Raw genomic sequence first — 17,583 nt, forward strand, 5'->3', positions numbered from 1 at the left:
GTAAGGGAGAGGCATTGTGACTGGCACTGTGACTAGCCTATCACAGAACGGATACACAGTCAATGGAGAATTTCATTGAATCCGAGCACAGATATTGACTCGCATTACTCGGATAATACTTGTACTCGGCAAAAGTGCTTTATCCGTACCGGATACTCGTTTCAGCCGTGTACTCGGCTCATCCCTATTAATTACATTATCTTAATGAGCAAGGACGTTCAACAATCGCCATTACATCGAATCAACAGCCAGGTGTAACCTAGCTAATAAGTGTAACCTAGGTAACAGTTGTAACCGAGCTGACAGGTGTAACCTAGGTAACAGGGGAAGAACACAAACAAGCTAACTTTTAAATTTGCATGAACTACAGACCAATACAACAACAGGCTTAAATGAACTGACAACATAAGTTATATGACTTTTTTTTTGGACAGTTCTCAAAGATGCACAGACACAATCTCAACTGATCATCCTCCGGAGAGCTAGTCTCTTTTTCTTTTCTCTCACTTTTTTCTCTGTGTGGCGTGCACGCCTGCTCGCGGAGTGAGGCTGCACTATTCTCAGCTATTCACATATCCTATATTAGTGTTAAAATGTAAGGAGTAAAAGTAAAAAGTTGCCAAAAAAATAAATAGTAAAGTAAGTAAAAACATCTGAAAAATATACTTGAGTATTGTACTTCGTTACTTCCCATCTCTGCTTTTGGCCAGTGTCCGGTCAAGGTTTTCTGTCTTTCGCTTGTTCCAGCAACTTGCCTGGATAGTAAGCTTGTCTGTGCAAACTTGACACACAACGTATGTGCAGTAATTAAGGTTCACAGTGAGGACGAAAGATCAGATACTACATTGATCATTCTCTAATATTGTCACATAAACCTGGAAAGAACCATACACTTAATTAATTTGTCAGAAGTTAAATTATCATAAAGTAGGGGCAGAGGACAGACAATCATAACATGTGGTACAAATGGTAAGAAATACATCTAACTGTCATTTTTACCTCACACATCCATGAATGCGCTTTTGCATGCATGATGGAGAGAAATGGGCGCATGTTCAGCAACTCCTTCCACTCTGGACAGTGGTCCCCTGCTCTCTGCAGATATGGCCAATATTTGCAGACCACATCAGAGCAAAAAAACTGGACTGTCTGTGAAGCTAGCTGTTTCTGGAGATATAATGGATATGCAAATATTTCTCCACGGAACATATTCAGTCTCTTCAGCAAAACCCTATGACGCCAGACAGCAACTTCAACACTTTCCTCGTCTAGTTTGCTAGTTGTTGGCGGACTCTTGTGCTGCCGTCGACTGACCCTCACTACATCTCCTTTTCCTCAAACAGATGAGGGCAAAAACAGACATTTACACAGTTGCATTTTATAAAATAAGCTGTAAATCATGGTATAATGGCATTTGAGGCAGTAATGCCACTCTATCACTAAATAAACCAAATCATGTTTAAACTTAGAAAAAAACAGACATTCATAAAGAATGTAGCTTACATGTCCAGTTGTTACATGGATGTAATCAACAAATAAGGACACCTCAGGATCACTTGTCAAAAAGACTCCTACGGTCTATGTCAAGGTCCTAACAATGAATCAGTTATTTAAAAAGTGATCCAAACCAGATATTTTAAAGAGTTTTATTCGACCCTCGAGCATGCTGTCAAAAGCTTGTCTTGACATCCCTGGTGCAGTGATTTTTAGAAAAGAAATGTTAGCATTTATTCCAATAAAAAATAACTGTCTTTCCCCTTCAGAAAAGCTTGTTTGCCTGGTGGAGCAGTTGCAGCAGGGAAGAACAATTGGTAACATGCAATCTAAAAAACAGACTTAGTTTACATATTGGAGTTAATGAAACGAAAAGCATAACAGTGAAGGTGTTGTTTCTATCAAAGAAAACTTCATCCAGCATGTCTGTTGGATGAAGGGTTTGTGTAAAATGTAAAACAGCCTATGCAACCTGAGACTTAAAAACAACCTTTTTCATAATAGTGGAATTTCCCTTCTTTAATGCTGCTGAACAAAAGTTGATGGTGGCAGGTGTCTTTAGAACCCCTCCACCATGGATGCTCTGTTATGAAGCACCAGGGCCTCATGTGTGAAAAGGTCACAGGCTGTGCAGTAGAGGGATCGCAGTAAACAGTAACTACACATCACTACAGCAGCCTTGTGTCCACAATGATGGCAAACCCCCTCCTTGGGCTTCTCAGATGACAACATATTGTTCACCATGAATGTCTTCATTACTGTCCAATTCTCCAGTCCCATGTGGAGTCTGGGGTCATAGCTAACTAGCTATGCTAGGCGATAGTTTCACATTATTCTAGCGATATCTGAAAAATCAATCAAAAGCAATGAGCAAGCAATTATGTACATTCACTGAGTGAATTTTATGAAAATAAAATATATAGTCTTGCTAGAAATGTAATCAAAATGCAGTGTCCATAGCAACCAAAACGTGTTAATATGTTCAGAACAGTGCTGCAAGGATCCTGATGAGAATACGAAAGTACGACCACATCACACCCATTCTCCACTCACTTCACTGGCTTCCCATTTCTGCTAGGATTGAATATAAGGTCTCAATTCTCACCCACCAGTGCATCTATGGAAATGCCCCCCCCTACCTGAAAAAACTACTCATCCCTCACACTACAACACGATCCCTCCGCTCAAAAAACTCCAACCGCCTCCTACTCCCCAGAACTAAGCTCAGCACCATGGGTGATTGTGCATTCTGCTCCGCCACTCCTCGGACGTGGGATGTCCTCCCTGACCATCTAAGGGCACTACAGACTTTTGAGACTTTTAAAAAAGGACTAAAAACATTTCTTTTTAGCAGAACTTATGAGCTTTAACCTTGCACAAAAATGTTGTTGCACTATTTCAGATTTTTTACACTGATGTTTTTTACCTTGCTTTTATGATCTTACCTGTAGCACTTTGAGAATTGTTTAAAAATTGTTTGTGTAAAGTGCATTACGTGACTTGGACGCAAACAAAAGGAAAAGAATAGGCATAAAAAAATGTAACAATCGTATAATTCAAGGGCAATATTGTAACCCCTCTAGGTTATTGCTTTTTGGACCAACGTAGTCAGGGTACGTTTTTATGTGAGACTGGATTGCTATTACGGCTTTGTGCCTGAAGTTTATGTAAACAGACAGATGTGATTTCATGGCTTCTAATACTGTGTTTAATGAAGAGGTATGTTGATGTCAAAAAGTGTTGTAAAATGTAGTCATACAATTTCATTTCAAAAAAGCAACAATCAAAAGTGCCATTTTTGTCATTCTGTCATCTTTTTATCTTGTGTGTTGATGTGATGTTCTGTAGTGCATTCAGCTGTTCATTTGAAGGTTAATGGTTCTCAGAAGGAAAGGAAAATACTAAACAAACACATATTACATTACATACATGCATAACACAAAAAAGACATCAATGCTCATTGTGCAAAGACAGTCAATTTACATTTGAGTCAAATACTTGATATAACCTACAATGAGTGCAGCTGCAGAATGAGGTTCGAGATGAAATAGCCTACTGATTAAAAAAATATACAGTATATATTTGAAGTTTTGTTGTTTGCAGTTCAATGTATCAGCAAATTAAAAGAACTAATCCAGTACAATATAAACTAATCATATTGTTGTATAATGGCCTGTAAAAATCAAAATGGTAAAATGTACCCAGATCTGCTGCAGCATGTCATATCAAATACTAACATGGATTTAACACCTGTAAAACATCCAATGGAATGAGCATGACAACATCTTAAAAAGCCACCCGCCTTAACAAAAACAACTGTACTGTCTTGGCAGTAAAAGCCTTCAGGTTGCAGAGATCTAAATTCTCCCAATCTACAATCTCGTAAATGAATACATACGGAGTTATTTTTCTCAAGATTTAAAATTCACATATATGACAGACAATGGTGCAATGATGAAAATAATTTTATTGAAAATTGTCTCATATATGACATTTTGATTGAAGAAAGATATTTGCAGTCAATGAGGTCCTTCTGCAAACCTTTTACGGCCTCTGTGTGACAGGACAGGATGAGAACCGTTGTGTTGATTTGGTTTGGTAAACGCTGACAAAAGGTAGAGACGATGATGAGGAAGTCAATGGAAAGTACGTTGTGAGGCATCCAGCTGAATCCTTTATTCAACACCTTTCATGAACTCAAGGAACTCTGTCAGAGTGAACACATTAATATATACATATTCATATTAATATAATGCATCTTGGTTTTTGACTTGAATACACACTTTATGAGAGTAACGATTCTCAGAGACACTTTGTATTGACAACATCTGCCTGAGTTTGTTGATAAATGGTGTGTAAACAGCTTTCATGTTGGGCAGAAGACTTGTTGTACAATGGATATGTTTTTTTTAATTGTTTCTTTGGGGCATTTTAGGCCTTTATTTTGACTGGACCGCTGAGGAGATGAAATGGGAGAGAGAGAGGGGGAAAGACAGCAAAGGACCACAGGTTTCTCTTACTACTAATAAATAAATATTGGAGTAGAGTAAGAGGAAGCTGAATTCCCTAACAGCATGATCTTTACTTTATGTATTTATAAATATATATATATATATATATATATATATATATATATATATATATATACATATATATATACACACTATCGTTCTAAAGTTTGGGGTCACGTTGAAATGTCCTTATTTTTGAAGGAAAAGCACTGTACTTTTCAAAGAAGATAACTTTAAACTAGTCTTAACTTTAAAGAAACACACTCTATACGTTGCTAATGTGGTAAATGACTATTCTAGCTGCAAATGTCTGGTTTTTGGTGCAATATCTACATAGGTGTATAGAGGCCCATTTCCAGCAACTATCACTCCAGTGTTCTAATGGTACAATGTGTTTGCTCATTGGCTCAGAAGGCTAATTGATGATTAGAAAACCCTTGTGCAATCATGTTCACACATCTGAAAACAGATAAGGTCGTTACAGAAGCTACAAAACTGACCTTCCTTTGAGCAGATTGAGTTTCTGGAGCATCACATTTGTGGGGTCAATTAAACGCTCAAAATGGCCAGAAAAAGAGAACTTTCATCTGAAACTCAACAGTCTATTCTTGTCCTTAGAAATAAAGGCTATTCCATGCGAGACATTGCTAAGAAATTGAAGATTTCCTACAACGGTGTGTACTACTCCCTTCAGAGGACAGCACAAACAGGCTCTAACCAGAGTAGAAAAAGAAGTGGGAGGCCGCGTTGCACAACTGAGCAAGAAGATAAGTACATTAGAGTCTCTAGTTTGAGAAACAGATGCCTTACAGGTCCCTAACTGGCATCTTCATTAAATAGTACCCGCAAAACACCAGTGTCAACATCTACAGTGAAGAGGCGGCTGCGGGATTCTGGGCTTCAGGGCAGAGTGGCAAAGAAAAAGCCATATCTGAGACTGGCCAATAAAAGAAAAAGATTAAGATGGGCAAAAGAACACAGAAATTGGACAGAGGAAGACTGGAAAAAAAGTGTTGTGGATGGATGAATCCAAGTTTGAGGTGTTTGGATCACAAAGAAGAACGTTTGTGAGACGCAGAACAAATGAAAAGATGCTGGAAGAATGCCTGACGCCATCTGTTAAGCATGGTGGAGGTAATATGATGGTCTGGGGTTGCTTTGGTGCTGGTAAGGTGGGAGATTTGTACAGGGTAAAAGGGATTCTGAATAAGGAAGGCTATCACTCCATTTTGCAACGCCATGCCATACCCAGTGGACAGCACTTGATTGGAGCCAATTTCATCCTACAACAGGACAATGACCCTAAACACACCTCCAAATGGTGCAAGAACTATTTAGAGCAGAAGCAGGCTGCTGGTATTCTATCGGTAATGGAGTGGCCAGCGCAGTCACCAGATCTGAACCCCATTGAGCTGTTGTGGGAGCAGCTTGACCATTAGGTACGCAAGAAGTGCCCATCCAACCAATCCAACTTGTGGGAGCTGCTTCTGGAAGCGTGGGGTTCAATTTCTCCAGATTACCTCAACAAATTAACAGCTAGAATGCCAAAGGTCTGCAATGCTGTAATTGCTGCAAATGGAGGATTCTTTGACGAAAGCAAAGTTTGATGTAAAAAAAATCGTATTTCAAATACAAATCATTATTTCTAACCTTGTCAATGTCTTGACTCTATTTTCTATTCATTTCACAACGTATGGTGGTGAATAAGTGTGACTTTTCAGGAAAACACAAAATTGTTTGGGTGACCCCAAACTTTTGAACGGTAGTGTGTGTGTATGGATATACTGTCTTTTGTAGTTCTTTCTTTTCTTTTGGTTCTTTTCTTTATTTTAAAGTGCTCACATTGTGATTATTTTCAGGTTCATAATTGTATTTAGAGGTTATATTAGAATAGGTTTACATAATTTAATTTTCAAAAAACACCACATTTTTGTTCTCCTGCACATTGCTGCAGATTGTCCTCTCTGTTTAAGCTACAGAGTAAGGCATCGCACTTCTGTTCCATCTTTGTTAGTATTTGCACATGCGCACTACCTAGGCAAGGACTAATAGCGAGTCAGAAGCAGAGTATGACGGCGTGCCCTGAAAGTACCAAGGTAAAGACTACTAGCCAGTTAGAAACAGAGTATGAGGATGTGCCCTGGCAGCACCTAGGTAAGCTAGTCAGAAGCATTACAGCAGCTAGCATTGTAACGTGTGTTACAAAGAGACACATGTTCGTCCAGGAATTAAAGGCTGGACTACAATAGAGCTGTTCGGAGCAGGTTGTGAAAAGTATTTTCTGTTGGAGATGGTAAGTCCCTTTGGGGGGGGGGACCTTGGGCTTTTTCCCTTTGTAAACCTTTAACATGCAGAAACAAGCTATACAACACAACAAAGAAAAGGGGAAACGCCAAAAAGCATAATAGGGGCACTTTAAAGCTAATTTTTTTACTGACTTCATCTTTTGCCCCATTTCATCCCATAGATGAGTAGATTAGTTAAAAATAATGTGTTATAAATGGTTTTGTAACATATACCTTACATATTCATGTGCATGCTATATTTATATTCATTTTTTATGTTTGTTTACCTTGTTCAGCTTTGTTGAACTTAGCTGGATAGATAGATAAAAGGATTTTAATAATCCCAAACTGGGAAATTATGTAAATTTCTTGTTTTTAGTTTTATCTGTATTTCTGTGGGTGTACTTTGAGAGCAACAAAAAGTCAGAGTCAAATTCCCTGTATGTGTTCATTAAAGGGGATTCATTCTGATTCTATGGTAGGGGGAACAGTAAATGTATTTGCATTGAACCAAAATGGTACGGAATTAATTAATTTACACGGAGAATACACGCTATAAAAATTAATGAAAGTGACGTCCAAATTACCTAATGTAATGCCGAACTACTGTTAGATATGCAGGTTCTTTAGGGAGATCTGTAGCCCCGCCTTAGCTCTGGAGCTCTGATTGGCTATGTAGCCAAGCTCCGCCTATGTATGCAGTAATTTGTCAGGTTGAATGACCAGTGAGTGGGTCAGAGATAGCAGCACTAAGGACAAGTATGGTGAGTGGTGGCAACCCACAAGAGTTAGACCTCTTTAAGATCGCAGGTTTAGGAAAACTTTGATTTCCCAGTCCGTTACAGTAGTACAGGTGAGTAGAGTAACCTGGCTTTAAGTATTTGCTGTATGTATTAAACATGCCATCCCATCCACATATGAGGCATAGCCCCTTCCATATACAACCAAACAAGGATGTTGATGGAGCAGGAGTTGTCAGCTGCACCCTCTGTTTCAGTAACGAATGATGGTTGAACCTACTTACTTACATACTTATGAGCAGCACACAAGCACTCACCTAGCTGAGAAGCTACAGGAGTTCGTTGCAGAATGAAAAGTAGAACTTTTTTTGTTTGGTTATTCTATGTAATTTGCACTTTTATAAATAAGATTTTTTTTTCAGTATGTATATGTATTAGTTTTATAGCTGATTGTCTTATTTTGTTTACAAGTCCCAGATGAACTCTGGAGATGATGTGGGGTACATATTGTTTACTGTTTACATCTTACTTTCCATACTTCAGGCTGTTGCAGCTAGCTCAAGGGAGAGACATGCAAAAAAAATTGTATTTGCAAAATCAGCATTTTTGTTTTGCTTTTCACTCCATTGTACCAAACTCTTACCGAACCGTGATGTCTAAACCAAGGTATGAACCAAATCGTGACTTCTGTATACCGTTCCACCCCTAATATGCAGACATTGCAGACGTGAGTTTATACAGGGGCTTTCTGTATTAAGGGTTACTTTTGCAGTACTGTTTGTTCACATGTTTGTTTACATTTTTGTTTCACATTTACATTTTTTATTACTATCTCTTTTAGTTAGCATTGTGTTTCCCCTCTTCCAACTTGAGTACATGTGTTGAAACAGTTTCCAATGCAATGTTTTGTAGCAAAATTTTGCAAGTTTAAAGTTCAGTCTGAAAGTTCTAAAATGTAGTATAATAGAGTAGTATAATCTGGATATAAATATTCAAAACTGCTAGGCATTGGTCATGCGTTCACACAAACACTGAAAAAGATTTCACGTTTGTCTGTCAAGGACTTCTAGTGGCAGCGCAGTGTTGTTGTGGAAGTTGACAAACATGACAAACAAGAATGACAAACAATGTATTCTCTTGTTCAGTTTTGAGGACTTGTGTTTCCTGGCAACAATCTGTTGCAGTGCTGACTGGCTGGCTCACGTACCGTCATAATCAATTTTCCCATCATTGTTTTTATCTCCATCCTTCATCAGCTCCTCAATGTCATCTTCTGTGATGGCCTCTCCAGTGGACTCCAACATGCTTTTCAGCTCTTCTAAGTCTATGTAGCCATCTCCGTTCCTCAACAAAAGATAAAGGAATCTGTGTTATACTCATCTGGAATATGTTGGACCCTTTAGCAATGGCTGTTCTGAGTGTACTGTGTTTTCTAACACAGTGTGAGTGAAGTTGTGGGTATTTATCAAAGTCACCAAGACAGTTTTGTTTGACTTTAGTAATACTTCAAACATCTATCAATATACTAGCACTGATTCCTCTTACATTAACTTGAATTTTGAAGTAGCTTCATGCAGTGTGTGAAAATACAAAGAGGAACCTACTTGTCAAACATGCGGAACAGTTCAGCCAACTCCTCCTCTGATTTTCCTTTGCTCTCTTCTTTCATGCAACGGACCATCATAACCAAGAACTCATCAAAATCAACTGTGCCACTCCCTGTTAACATGGAGAACAACATTATAAAGACTCCTTTTGTCTATCTTATATTTGCAGTTATTAGACTTCAAGATACACTGTTCATTAAATATTTAAATCATTTGATTCCACTCCACAAAAATACTTGCTGCTGATATCTACAGTGATTTGACAGTCGTAATGATGCTAACATACCGTCCTCATCCACCTCATCAATCATCTCCTGTAACTCTTCAGGGGTTGGATTCTGTCCCAGCATCCTCATCACCTTTCCCAACTCTTTGGTACTGATGCAGCCGTCCTCTGCATCTTGGATGAAGATGTCAAATGCGGCCTTGAACTCTAGAAGGGAAACACTAACTGTTACTGTCTGACGAGGAAATGTGGCCAACAAACGGAGACATCCATGTCCAAAAAGTAACTCAAAGAAGAATTGCCAACATAAAAAACATGTAAAAATGTTATCTAACATAACCAGGCCAACCAAATATTTTTGGCTCTAAATGTCAGTAATTAATCAGAAATGCGTTACTATGCAAAGGTTATTCTGGATGTTTAGTGTTAATATTCTAATTTGGCTCTTATTCCTAGGAATGCAGGCATTTTACTAAAAGAACAGCCCCATTACAATCCAAGTAAATAGTCATTATTCATTTGTTAGTGTGGATCACAACATCTTGCTTGAAAGACTTAAGCACTGGGTTGGTATCTCAGAGAGCGCCCTGGATTAGTTCACATCCTATCTTTCAGATTACCTTTTTCCGTGTCACTTGGTCCCTTTTCTTCAGAAACTGCTGCCTTTCATATTGGGCCCCTCAGGGTTCTGTGTTAGGTCCGATTTTATTTGCATTGTAAATGCTTTCCTGGGACATAATTAGCCAATTTGGAGATATCTGTTATCACTTCTATGTAGATGACATCCAGCTGTATGGCTCTTTTAACCCGGAAGAGACTGACAAAGTGTTGGAATTGCTTAGATGTTTGACTTCCATCAATGAATGACTGGTAAACAACTTTCTACAGCTTAATGAAGATAAGACCGAAGTCCCTACTGTTGCTCTGGTCACTACAGCTTCCAAGGTTTTTCAGCTTTTGGGGTCCCTTTTTCAGCGGTACAGTCCAAACTGAGAAATCTCTGTGTTATATTTGATCATAACATGTATTTTGATGAACATATTAAATCACTGACCGCACATATTTCTATCAGTTAAGAAACATTGCAAACATCCCTCCTGTTTTATACTCATTACAATGGCTTCCGATGAAGTTCAGGATCCAATTTAAAGTTCTTGTTCTGACTTACAATGCTTTGCATGGTCAGGCACCTGTTTATATCTCGGACCTGCTCCATCCGTCCACTACTAACAGGTCCCTCAGGTCTTCTAACCAGGGATCACTGGTCCCACGCACTCGCTTAAAAACATAAGGTTTTTAAGCGAGTGCCTTTGAAGTGGTGGCCAAACCTGTAGAACGCCCTTCCTATTGAATTGAATTGAATTGAAAGCCTTTATTGTCATTGTACCAGTACAATGAAATTTGGAGAGCAACTCTCTAAAAGTGCACACATTAATAACACATACATAAATATACATATACAATACATTAGTGCAAGTCTGACTGTAGGTTGAGTATGGTGACAGCTTTGGGAAAAAAGCTATCCCTGAGTCTATTTGTTCTGGCCCGTATTGACCTGAAGCGCCTGCCTGAGGGCAACAGGTTAAAGAGATGGGAGCCGGGGTGGGTGGTGTCCCTCAGGATGTTTCTGGCCCTACTGAGACAACGGGACTTGTAGATGGCAGTCAAAGAGGGCAGAGGGCAGCCAATTATTTTTTGTGCAGTGTTTGTCACCCTCTGCAGTCGCTTCCTGTCGGCCTCCGTGCAGCTGGAGTGCCACACTGTCACAGCATAGGTCAACAGGCTCTCGATGGTGGAGCGGTAGAAGGTCACCAGCAGCTGAGTTCTTAGTTGTTCCTTCCTGAGGACCCTCAGGAAGTGTAGCCGCTGCTGGGCCTTCTTGACCAAAGCTGTGGTATTGGCCGACCAGGAGAGGTCTGCAGAGATGTGAATGCCGAGGAATTTGAAGGACTCCACTCGCTCTACACATCCACCGTTGACATACAGGGGGGCAGGGGCGGCTTTGTTCCGCCTGAAGTCCAGGATGAGTTCCTTGGTCTTATTGATGTTTAGTGCCAGGTTGTTTGATGCACACCACTCACTAAGTTTCAGGACCTCATCTCTATAGGCCGCCTCGTTTCCCCCTGTAATCAGCCCCACCACCGTTGTATCATCAGCGAACTTGATGATGATGTTCTCTGGGTGGGCGGGACTGCAGTCGGATGTGTATAGGGAGTAGAGTAATGGGCTCAGCACGCAGCTATTGTCTGACGTTGTGCTCTGTTGATGGTTTTAAAAAGCAGCCGAAGACACACTTTTTTTTTTAGGCCTCTATTTTCACAGGACAGATGAAGACACTAAAGTCGACAGAGAGGGGTAATGACACACAGCAAAGGGCCACAGGTTGGAGCCGAACCAGCGGCCACCGCACCAAGGAACAAACCTCTACACATGTGCACCCGCTCCACCAACCAAGCCATCCTGGCCACAGCTGAAGACACACTTGTTTAACTTCTCTTTTGACTCATGTTTGTAACCTTGGTTTTAGGTTTTAATCTTTTAAATGATTTTCATTGGTCTTTCAATAATTTTTTTCCTTGCTTATTTTCTGTTGGATCTTACTGTAGTTTAGCAAATGTTTATCATTTGAAGGACTTTGTGACTTTGTCTTTAAAAGGTGCCACATCAAATAAACTAATTATAGTTTCCTTTTCCATTGAATAACTACAATTGCCATAGAAGATATTGTTGTGGTTCAATATTTAGTTTTGTGCTATCTGTATATTATATTATCTATATGTTTGTCGTATGTTGTCTACTAACAAAAATGAAAATAGTTTCATAAATTTTAAAAAAGAATGTTTGTTGTTGTTGTTTGTTTTGTGCGGCGCATTCACACGGTATAAGCAAGTCGCTTACACTATATGTTACTCACATTTCCTGACCTTATCCCCCACATTTGATGTCATGGCTCTATCAAAACCTTCCTTTATAATGGCCACCGCAGCCAATTTGAAATCACAGAGCTGTTGATTCATACAGGATTACTATTATCATAAAAGCTCTGTGTTTGGTGAAATATAGTAGGTCATTTGCAGTGGAATGTTTATTTGAGAAATTAAAGGCATGGCAGATTCGCACTGGATTTAAGATCACAGACAACCTTCGCAATGATTACTACTTACTACAGGTCTCCAGTATTACAAGTCCTCTGTGGCTTGGGTTAAAGACATAGTTTAAAACATAGTACTGTTAGTAGTAGTAGTTGTATTTGTAAGAAAGTGTTGTGAGAATTATATAAACAGTAGTAGTAAAACGTAATAGCAGTAGATTTCTCACCATTTTTTTGTTCCTCTGTCAAGTTCTCAACCTTAAGGGAAACAAAGTGAAGATGATCATTATATATTACTGTGTTTATTTTTTAATGTATTTTTTTATTTGACAGTGACAGTAATACATATTTCTGTAAAAATATGCCACATTTAGCCAAAAGGATAGGTTTTTTATCTGCAGTCCCTGGGCAGATGTTACAATAGGCTCCCTAAAAAGGGATAAGCATTCTAGCATTAAAAATACAAATATACATTACGTTTCCCTGTATCAATGTGCTTAGTGCAGGCGGACTGTAATGTCACACTGCTTTCCTCACTTACTATTCTTGTTGTGTGGCAAAGTACAAAGGGGGGGATTTCTGACCATTGCTGTTGTCTGGCTGGCTCATTTGTTTTAATAGCCATCAGCTGTCCCTTCTCTTCTTCCCTCAGCACTTTTTTGTTCTATTGTCAGACACAGACTTGAAGTAACCACAGCAGCCTGTCACTCTGCTCAATCTGAGTGTGTTACTACTGAGCCCCCTGGGGCCAGCTGAGGAAAAAAAACTAAACCGTGCGCACAGAGTTATAATCCATGCTCTCAGTTAGCAACGTAAGCAAAGTAGGAAAGTTATTCACAGATTCAAAGTTCTGGGATCAATAACTCTATAGCAAAATTATATTAAATCATAAATGACGCAAACACTACCTTATTTTTAAAAAAGTGTTTGTAGCTCATTGTTAACCTCACCACGTCAGGAAAGATCAAAGTAATTTGTGATTTAACACAATTTTGCTATAGAGTTGTTGATCCCAGAACTCTGAATCTGTGAATACCTTTCCTACTTCTCTCCGGTTTAATGAATTCGTGCACACGGTTTATTTATTTCTTTCTCAGCTGATCCCAGGGGTGGCTCCGTACATTACAGCTTTCAGTATCGTACAGGTTGGGTGTGCAGTAAAACTCTTAAAACCATCAAGAAAGTGGTCATCACAGGACTAAACTCAGTTAGTTATCATGCACACACGACTACAGACAGAATCCAATCAAATCCAATCCACTTCATTTATATAGCACAATTTATATATAATATTATATATATATATATATATATATATATATATATATATATATATATATTATATACACGCACATAGAATCCAGGAGCAGGAGAACCTCAAAAATACTGGTGTCTATTCATTTACATTTGTTCATTGTATGGATATTTTTAAGCTCTATTAATAATGCATCAGTTTATTTTCTGGAAAGCTGTTTCAAAGTTGTGTCCATACTGATGGAATGAAACACTATATTCACATATTTTCTTCTAAATGTATTCTAATCTAAATATAACTATTCTAAGAATGATTATAAATTCCTTAGTTTGTAAAAGCACTAAATAAATACCAAGGACATGACCTCAGTGTCCTCAGGAGAAGCTACGGCCCCTATCGTGTCATGCAACATTGTGTTCCTGTTCTTTTTTTGTTGTTGAAGCACACAAGGATAGTATCTGTTCCAGGTTTTCAGATTATTACACACTATACAAGTTGTTACATCAGAGTGAAATAAAGAGAAATAAAACAGCCTATCATGCATGTCTTTGGTGTACTCACAGCTGCTTTATACACGTCATCCATGGCTGCTGGTCCTTCCCTGCCTCTGACACACCGATGCACTCACTGCTGCACTCAGACACAGCACAAGTACTGCCAGCAATGACTGCCTCAGTCTTTATTGTTGGAGGAGTGTGGCACTAAAAACCTTTTGACCCATCCTGCAAAATCCAAGGGTTATGGAGGGAGGAGTGACTGAGAGAGATTTCTAAAAATAGGAAATAACAGAAGCCACCCAACAATGGAGACACACTGACAGCAGCAGCTAAGTGGGAATGGTCTTGCTGGGTTTACAAGGTGTGTTCAGCTCAGCTCCTTTTAATGTTTATATCCTGGAGGACAATGTTGTACTACATGGTTCACATTAAGAATGTGTATGTAAAGGTGGAAAAGTGGGCTTAAAAGAAAAGTTCAAATCCTAGCTCCTTTCTTCCCTCCACATAGATGACCAATCACAGCATGAAGTGGGAGTAAAGCATGCTGGCAAGTTTACAGCACTCTTTGACGCAGAGACTACTAAAAGCAAGACAGCATGTTTATTTAAAACTAGCTGGTATGATGGCCACAGCTCTCCTAGATATAGCTGCATTTGGCTCTTCCCCCCCGTCTCCTGTGATGACATGCTAATTCAGTTTATTATACCACATAAATAATGAGACAGGACAGTACAGTAATAATGATGAAAGGCTATTTTGCCTGCTCTGCTCACCCAGACTTTTTTGCTCTCTCTTCCCTATTGGGCTGTGGGTAAACGGATATTTATTTATCGATTAATCGGGCGATTATTTTATCAATTAGTCGTCTAATCTAACGTCTAATTGGACGATTAATATAGGCTAAAGATAATTTTTCTGTTGCTTGATTAATAAAAATCGTAATGTATAAAAATGTTAAAATACATACCAAAATTTTTTGGTATGTACAGAAAATGTACAAAAATGCATGCTCACCCTAGTTTAACACAATATAACGGTCCAAACATAAAACCTGATGCACAATCAAACTGACTCTCTTAACTGCTAATCTGTAAGCTTTCATGCTAATGCACTGTGTGCAACATAATACTGTCCAATTTCCTCCGCTTCTCTCCTCCCTCAACCAACACATCTTAGCTCTCTGTGCAGTTTGTTTGTGATAGGTTAGTTAACGTTCACGTTAGCTAACGTTAGCTACTATAGATAACTGTGTTCTACAACCATAAGCTACCTACCATTCAAGCCAACATTAGATGATCACAGCTGTCTAGGCGCCAGTAGCTAGCTAATGTTAACGTTACCTACTAACCTAGCACTAACAAACTGCACGAAGAGCTAAGATAGTTAGCTAGCACCACCGAATTGCACGGAGCTCAAGCTACACAACACACTACACAAACATAAAATTAATTTAGCCAAAGTTAGAATTTAGTTGTTATTGTCTCCTTCACGAGTGACAATTGGGTGCCTCTGTTTCAGATGCTCCCACATTGCTGTTGGGCTGGTGTGGTATGCCAACTCCATTTGGCAAAGAGCGCCAATAATGACACCTTTACGTTTGGTACTAATTTTGAAGAATTCCTATAGTTTCGTTGATTTAGGGCAAGTTGTTTTTGTAGTATTTTTTCTTTTATTGGGGCTTTTTGCATGGCTTTGTTGGGAATTCTGTGAGGAGGTTGCTTTTTTCGTCCTCCATTCTGCAACGTTTATGTCTCCCACGTGTGTGTGGCAAAGCGTTGACACAAAAATATGACATCAATGTAATTTTTACGTCAACGTAATTTTAACATTGACGCTACAGGCCCTCTTCCCTATTTCTGTGAGAGAAACATTGCAAGACAGTTTACAGCTACAGTTGCAAATGAAACCTGACTACAGGAGCTGTTAAATCCAAACTTGCGAAATACATCTGGTAGTTGGCTCTGAACAAGGTTGGATCACATTCACCACAAACACACCGTACCAAAGCATACCAGAGTTCATTTGTAACTGGACCAGTTGTTTTGGTCAGCACCCCAATGCGATTCCCCAAACAAACAAAGCTTAAGGGTTCAATCCAACTAAACCAAACAAGGAGGCTGAACTGGCTTGTTACTGTCTTAGCTTAGCAGAGGCAGTATATCTGACATCTTAACTGCTGTGTGAAGGGGATGTCCCCTTTAAATCACACTTTTAAGTTCAGTAGTTGAAACTGACACAAGATGAAAGGACACTGAACTGATTTGCGGACTTCTTTAAGGTTATCCTAAATCATAGTGCTGTATCTACATGCTGTATCTATCTTATATCTATGACAACAATTTGTTTGTGGTGAAATACTCAAAAAAAGGTCAATGCTATATACGTTTTCTAACAAACCAAAGAAATGTTATTATTAAGGAGCCATTAAATGTTGTTATTAAAGAATAGTCACTCAGATACAGTACATACTGAGCAGGATATTTTACAGTGTTGCACTGTAATGGCAACAATTATCTCAAACTTATTTAGTCACACGGCAAAGTAAAGGATCTTTTTGGAAAGGCATCACAGAGAATGCTTGTCAGGTCACTTGTATCCATGTCACCATAAACACATGAGCTCTCCATATTTGAACATTTGGAAGGGCTGACACTCTGACATTGAAGAAAAATGAATGTTTAGTTTTCATAATTACATTTATTCTTCCTTAATTACTTTACCCTCAGTATTTAACAGAGTCAGATGTCTACATGAAACAATAGAAAAACAGATAGGGCTATTTTGAACGTGTGTCCTTGACTAGAAATAGTTGTCCTCTATCAATAGAGAGGGTGAGAGAGGGACTATGGTAATAAATCTATGTTGTAAGGTTTACACTATGTAAGACAGACAGATTGCACCTGCCAATGTGCAGCAGCTGTAAAGTAAGCTCAATGGTCAGAGATCAAGCCTTTGATTTTAGACCTGGTCTCTCTGGATGGACAGTAATAATTTTGCTAATCTTTTGTCAAACTGTTTTAATGAAAACGACAACAAACTGTAGCTTTACAGGTTATCACATTGCTTCAAGTCAAGCATCAATACATGCTGTCATAACTTAAGTGCGACCATACAGAGTCATATATACACTGTAATTAGACAAATGCCTGAGAGAAAGTTTCCTTTTGAATGTGGAAAAAGTTATGATGGACCTCAAGTCATCGAGTAGACATAGGGACAAAGGACTTTATATTGTACAGATTGTACTATTTATTATTTATTATAAAAAAAAGGTCAAAAAACAAAAAGTCAGCAGGCTGTGTTAGAAGCATTTGAACCCTGACGGAGTAACGACTGTAACCACCCAAGATGGCGCTGCTGTCACGCATGGAGCAGAG

General features: G+C 38.9%; 1 protein-coding gene across 1 annotated transcript; it reads right to left on the minus strand.

Annotated features, from left to right (window-relative positions):
* Positions 1 to 3,941: 3,941 nt before the first annotated feature.
* tnnc1b (troponin C type 1b (slow)) lies at positions 3,942 to 14,531 on the minus strand. Its single transcript, XM_032509569.1, has 6 exons — positions 14,271 to 14,531; positions 12,682 to 12,712; positions 9,424 to 9,570; positions 9,135 to 9,249; positions 8,738 to 8,874; positions 3,942 to 4,201 (listed from the first exon to the last, which is right to left on the minus strand). The coding sequence occupies exons 1-6, from the start codon at positions 14,292 to 14,294 to the stop codon at positions 4,170 to 4,172; spliced, it is 486 nt and encodes a 161-aa protein (XP_032365460.1). The 5' UTR covers positions 14,295 to 14,531; the 3' UTR covers positions 3,942 to 4,169.
* Positions 14,532 to 17,583: the final 3,052 nt, after the last annotated feature.

This window comes from Etheostoma spectabile, unplaced genomic scaffold (genome assembly GCF_008692095.1).
Source record: "Etheostoma spectabile isolate EspeVRDwgs_2016 unplaced genomic scaffold, UIUC_Espe_1.0 scaffold00018550, whole genome shotgun sequence".
NCBI lineage: Eukaryota > Metazoa > Chordata > Actinopteri > Perciformes > Percidae > Etheostoma > Etheostoma spectabile.

Coding starts and splice junctions, on each gene's coding strand:
- tnnc1b (XM_032509569.1), bottom strand. CDS start 14,294: ATGGATGACGTGTATAAAGCAGCT. Junction 12,713..14,270: donor ATGACGTGTATAAAGCAGCT/GTGAGTACACCA, acceptor GTTTCCCTTAAG/GTTGAGAACTTGACAGAGGA. Junction 4,202..8,737: donor TGGGAAAATTGATTATGACG/GTACGTGAGCCA, acceptor TCACTCTGACAG/AGTTCCTTGAGTTCATGAAA.